The sequence below is a fragment of the Rhinopithecus bieti genome, unplaced genomic scaffold (assembly GCF_001698545.2).
Source record: "Rhinopithecus bieti isolate Rb0 unplaced genomic scaffold, ASM169854v2 scaffold_841, whole genome shotgun sequence".
Taxonomy (NCBI): Eukaryota; Metazoa; Chordata; class Mammalia; order Primates; family Cercopithecidae; genus Rhinopithecus; species Rhinopithecus bieti.
In genome coordinates this window covers 348,592-354,591 of record NW_016803191.1, presented here as the reverse complement: position 1 = coordinate 354,591, position 6,000 = coordinate 348,592, and the positions used below count along the sequence as shown (strand labels likewise).

General features: G+C 41.3%; 1 protein-coding gene across 1 annotated transcript in view; it reads left to right on the top strand.

Moving 5' to 3' along the window:
* Positions 1-2,231: 2,231 nt before the first annotated feature.
* The window catches only part of PRIM2 (DNA primase subunit 2), a 313,454-nt gene continuing 309,685 nt past the window's right edge, over positions 2,232-6,000 (top strand). Inside the window, exons 1-3 of the mRNA XM_017868174.1 lie at positions 2,232-2,314; positions 3,060-3,222; positions 5,091-5,194. Coding sequence (XP_017723663.1) covers positions 3,069-3,222; positions 5,091-5,194 — 258 coding nt within the window. The 5' untranslated portion in view covers positions 2,232-2,314; positions 3,060-3,068. The remainder of the gene's footprint in view (positions 2,315-3,059; positions 3,223-5,090; positions 5,195-6,000) is intronic.

The window sequence follows — 6,000 nt, the reverse complement described above, 5'->3', positions numbered from 1 at the left end:
CCCTCTGCTACAGAAGTTCTTAATCTTCCAAAAGATAAAGAACTTCTGTAGTAGAGGGCTATAATTATTTAAAGAACTACACCATATAGGAATGATAAACAGCTTCAGAGGTTTAAATGAGGAGCAAAACAGGTGGCAACACTGAGTAATTTCATTATAAAATCCTTGACAATTTTGCAGGAGAAAATTTATTTGCGCTAGTGATAAAAACATTTTTCATATTTAACGTTAGTTATTTTTTCTATGAGTTACCTGTTCTTCTTTTCCCATTTTTCTCTTTGTGTCTTAGGATTTTTTTCCTAATGAATTAACTGCTTTGTATCCTGATGGCATTAACCTTTTTGATGTTATACTTTTGGTAGACCTTTTCGCTAGTTTGATGAGTGCAAAATACTTTTGTGAATTTATTACATGCGTAATTTTGTATTTTTGTCAACTCTTTATATCTTTTTTCTTTGTAATTTATAATATTTAAATTTGTTTGAAATCCAGAGATAAGATATTCATGTAAATATTCTTATGGTCTGTGCTGCAGGGTTTTTCAGGCAATTTGTATGCTTTCAGGTGTCTTCCTCGGACCAGGTGAAGTATTTGTATTATGTATTTGATACACAGAGGAAGAAATGAGGTGAAGCTCTGCTGTCATACTACTGGAATTAGTATAGTGAGATCGTTAGCACAGTGGGGCCTGGAGAGTTTCTCTGGCTTTGAACATGGCTCTGACATTATGTGTCCTTTTGACTTCATTTAACTTCTCTGTTCTTCAGTTTCCGTATCTAGAAAATAGGTTTAATATAATAACCTTTGGGAGGCCGAGGCGGGCGAATCACGAGGTCAGGAGTTCGAGACCAGCTTGCGAACATGGTGAAACCCCGTCTTTACTAAAAATACAAAAATTAGCTGGGATTACAGATCCCAGCTTCTCGGGAGGCTGAGGCAGGAGAATTGCTTGAACCCGGGAGGCAGAGGTTGTAGTGAGCCGAGATCGCTCCACTGCACTCCAGGGTGGGCGACAGAACAAGACTCTGTCTCAGGTAGTGGTGGTGTGTCGGGAGGAGGGGAATAGCCTATCTTAAACGGTTATGAGAATAAAATGAGTTGATATGTAAACCACTTAGAACAGGTCCTGGTATAAAGTCAGTGCCAGCCACAGTTTAGTCCAGGCTGGGTAGATGCTTTGAAGCTTGATATTGTTTCAATGTACTTTGCATTTCTAAAAACATGAACATTTCAAAGCATTCAGTTGATCTCCTAACGACTACCTATACCGGAGCCTCATTCCAGCACATTTGTAAGCGAGGCACGCCTCCTAGAGGCCACGAGTGAAGTTAATTTCCAGTTCTCGAAAATCTTACAGACAGAACTGGTGTGGTGGCTCTGACGCGCTGCTTGAGTCTGCAGTAAGACATCTGGAAAGTAAGCGGCACGTCCGCGTCATCTCCAGTGCTTCCACTTCTACCACCCTATCTTCCCTCCGAGGTTGGGTTCTTCTAATTCCTGTACACTGCAGAGCGATTTCTGCGAATGTTCATTCTTTCATTCATTCTAGTTCATTCCACAGATAATTCAGCCGCGCGCTTACTCTGTACGAGGCATTGCCGGGGAGCGGGGAGCGAACTGAACGTGGAACTTGCCAGTAGGGGTTTGCCGCTCAATACGAAATTCAAACTATGTATTGTATGTAGCTAACGATGATCTTGTAACTTCTGTTTCCTCATCTGCCAAATGGGGGTAATACGACCGTATAGGACCTTATACGTCGTTGAAAGATTAAACGAGGGAAAAAAAGAGCCCCTAATAGTGAGCTAGGTGCAAAATGGATCCTAATGCCTTTTTCCCTCATTCCTCCCCAGATTGAAAGTGATGAGTGCCAGCCCTGCGGGTTAAAGCGCCATATTCTCCTCAATATACGGAATATTTGTTAGTGTCCCCAAACGAAGTTACATTGGTTCAATTTTCGGCGTGTGGGAGTTTTCGCCACTAGCATTCAGCACCCCAGTTTCAACCGTTAAAAGCTACCGACTCTACGTACGGGAAATTCATCTTAAAATCTGGAAAAAAGAAATCCTCAAAACATTGACATCCGAGCATTTTAAAGGTGCCAAAGTCGACGAAACGCCTTGAGCTCCCAGACGCGCTTCACTGAGCATGCCCAGAGCCCCAGGCGCAACCCCCTCCAACCAGCCAAGGGGAGGTGGGGGAGGGCGGGCCTTCTGTGCTAATCGCTTCCGCTTCCGGTTTCATATGAACTCTCCCGCCACCCGGGAGCAGTGGCTGTCAGCGTTTGTGTTTGCCCGACTTTGAATTCTTGCAGGTAAGGGAAACTCCCGCGAATTTAGGACAGAGAGCAATCCTGTTGTTGAGGCTTGCAAGTCGAGAGAAAGGAGAGACGGATCACTTTGCAGGCAGAAGGAGCAGAAGGACAGACTTGGCGGGTTGAGAGTAGTGGGTATTGGCTGATTGGTTGGGGCAGACACTCAGGTACCAGGGAGGAGTTGGGGGCAGATAGGTTTGCTAGTGGAGTGGGCAGGGGTGTTGGGGATGGAACTTTTATAAGGCACTTGTGGATGGTCCCGAAAAGGAGTTCCGAAAGACAGTTGTTCTGTTTCCCAGAGTCCTAACAGAGGAAGTGAGTAACTGGCACCAGTCCATCAAGTAAGACCCTCATTTAGCCAGAACCTACAGCACTCTCCTCTAAGTTCAGGATTGCAGACCATGTAAAACCTTATATTAACTCTTGGGATCGTAAAGATCCAGGAGCAGTGACACACAGGCCTATAATGATCAGGCAACATCACCTGACTTTCATGCTGCTGAAAATTAGGATCACCACCTGTGTCTGCTCTAGCGCCTCTTCCACCCCCATTACAAAATTATTATAGGTGTATTGTAGAAAATCTGGAAAAGAAAGAAGGACGTCACCCAGGAATTGCCACTGCTAACATTTTGTGCATGCCTTCAAGTCCATTTTTTTTTTCTGTTTGTGTAATTATTTTTTCGTGTTTTTTTTTCAACTTTATTTTCCATAATTTTATGCTTTTTATATACTTTCTTCTAAGGTGACCAAGATGGAGTTTTCCAAAAGAAAGTGGAGGATGCCGAGGTTGGCAGGTGACCAGAGGAATGCTTCCTACCCTCATTGCCTTCAGTTTTACTTGCAGCCACCTTCTGAAAACATATCTTTAATAGAATTTGAAAACTTGGCTATTGATAGAGTTAAATGTAAGTACTATTTAAATTAGAATGTATATATTCTTGAGAAGCTTACTTACCCTTTGTGAGAATGAATGAAGGTAATTTATTTCCTTCATTCAGCAATCCATTCAACAAATATTTATTGAGATAATTCATTTCCTTCATTCAGCAATCCATTCAAGAAATATTTGTTGAGGGTTTGGTACTCATTCATTTATTTATTGTACGGTGCATATTATTGACTGCCATATGTTCTAGATGTCAGGGATTTTGAGATGAATAATGTTATTTTTTGTTGAAGTTGTATTCTAGTACAGGGAGACAGACATCCAAAATAATAGTCATAATTCAGTATTTTAACTGCTCTAGAAGTAAATGGTGGTGCTGTTGAAACAAAGTGGGAGTGGCTGACTTAGTCTGATTAAATAAGCTTCTTAGAGAAGTTGAAATGTGATCTGGACCTTGAAGAATGAGTAGAAATTTTCCAGCAGAGAAGAAGTGAAGAGTTTTTCCAAGCTGACATAATGGCCTATACAAAGGCTTGGAGCATGAAAGAGAATTTCATATTTGAGGTAACAGTAACAAGTTCAGGAATTCAGGGTGGATGGAGGAGTATGGAGGGCAGTTTGTGCCATTCTAATGATATGATATCGGGGTGTAAGAAGGATGTGGCCATTGTCCTGGGGGCCTACTTAATCCTCAGTGTGTTGCTAGAGAAAAGAATGGGCTAGACATGAATTGAAACAGAAGCACTAGCGTTGTCTTCAGAGTTTATGTTCCAGGATATCCTTGTGGGGAAATCAGAATGAAAGGTGAGACACTGTTAATCATTCTTAGAGGAGCAGGGTAAGCACTGCTAATATAGAGAGGAGACACTCAGTGCCTGTGTGTTGAATGAAAGAATGAAGACAAGGGAGAAAAGGGTTTTAGGAAGCTTAGCAGTGTCAGATACTTCATAGGGATTAAGATGGTGATTGAAAAGTGTCCCTTGGGTTTGGCACTTGAGGTGAAATGATAAGGGCCTGAACTATGATAGTGACAATGGCAATGTTAGGAAGGGAGAGAGTTAAGGGATACTGAGGAGGTAACATGGATAGGATTTGGTGACTAGATATGAGGAGTGAGGGAGCAGGTGTGGAGTGGCTGAAGTTCCTGCTTGGATGATCTCATGCATAGAAACTCTGCTGATGGAGATGGGCATGGCAGGAAGAAGAGTAGGAATGAGGGGAGGATAATTAATTTGGATATGCATACCTGTGGGACATGGAGTTTATGTTCATGAGACAATTAGAAGTTCTTCATTCTTGACTTCAAAAATGCCTCCAGAGAATAATTCATCTGAGGAAAGATTGATAAGATGCTTTAGGAACCTTTGAACAGTATGTAGCATCTGTTCGGGATGGTTCATTTGGCTGATTGGATGGTCCTTGTTCTTCACTGTTGTGCCCTGTCCTCGGCTTCATCACGAAAGGAAGGGATGCTTTTTTCCTGTTGAATCTATGCCAAGTGAATGACACTTGCTGCCTAACAGGCAGCTCACAGATGAAGGATGCAAACAAGGAGTGCCTAGTTTTTTTTCCCATACTGACATACTTTTCTGTTCCTCAGCAACAGCAGCTCAGTACAGGAATGATTATTCACCATCCATCCCTCTTCCCTGATTGAGAATCCCTGGTATTAGATTATGCTATGAGACATGGATATTTTCTGCACATAGATGGACATTATCATCTTATAAGCATATATAGTTTATATAATGTAGTTACAGGAAATAAACTGGCAATTACTTGTCATATTCTATAAACAAGTAATTATGGAATTGCCCTCCATAGATTTTGTCTTGGATTTAGTTTTAAAACATTATCTTGCATTTGTACCTTTTTTCTTTTTTTTAGTGTTAAAATCGGTTGAAAATCTTGGAGTGAGCTATGTGAAAGGAACTGAACAATACCAGAGTAAGTTGGAGAATGAGCTTCGAAAGCTCAAGTTTTCCTACAGAGTAAGTAAAAACGGAAAAAAAAGTTCCTTCAGTTTCTATATATGTATGTATCAAGTGTCACTTGTGGGAAAGGTATTATATTAGGCACTGGGCTTTTATAAAGACTAATGTCTTTATAAAATGATCTCTGCCTGGAGATTCTTCAGTTTATTAGGGGTGATGTGAAGTCAGATGATTATAATATGGCAGGGTTTCTCAACCTCAGGACTAACATCATTTTGGGTCTAATAATTCCTTGTTGCAGGGACTGTCCTGTGCATTGTAGGATGCTCAGTAGCATCTCTGGCTTCTACCCCTACATATTTCCAGACATTGCCAAATGTATCCTGTGCAATACAGGACGATGACTGTGTTTATAGATGCATGCTCCAGGAACTCCAAAAACATATATAATTATGCAGCTCAGATTGGGGAGGTTTGGGATGGCTTTCCAGAAGAGGTAATAGTGGAGCTGCATGTTGACAGATGTGGTTAGATTTTCATATTGTGAAGATGACTGTCAACTGCAGATTGACAGGGTCATGTCTGTTAGGAGGGAAACCAGTTAGAAGCCTGGAAATGATGAGTCTGAATTAAATGAGAGAAGGGGACCGGTTGAAGAAGTATTAAGGTAGGATCAAAAGGTTTTAGTGACTGATTGTAGGGGGAATGGAGAGAGAAGAGTTATAAATGACACCCAGGTTTCTAGTTAGGACAATTAGTGGATGGTGGTAATATTTTGAGATGTGATATACAGGAGGAGAAGCAAGTCTTGGAAGATGTAGAGTTTAGTTCTTAACATGAATTTGAGGTGCCTGTGGAGATGT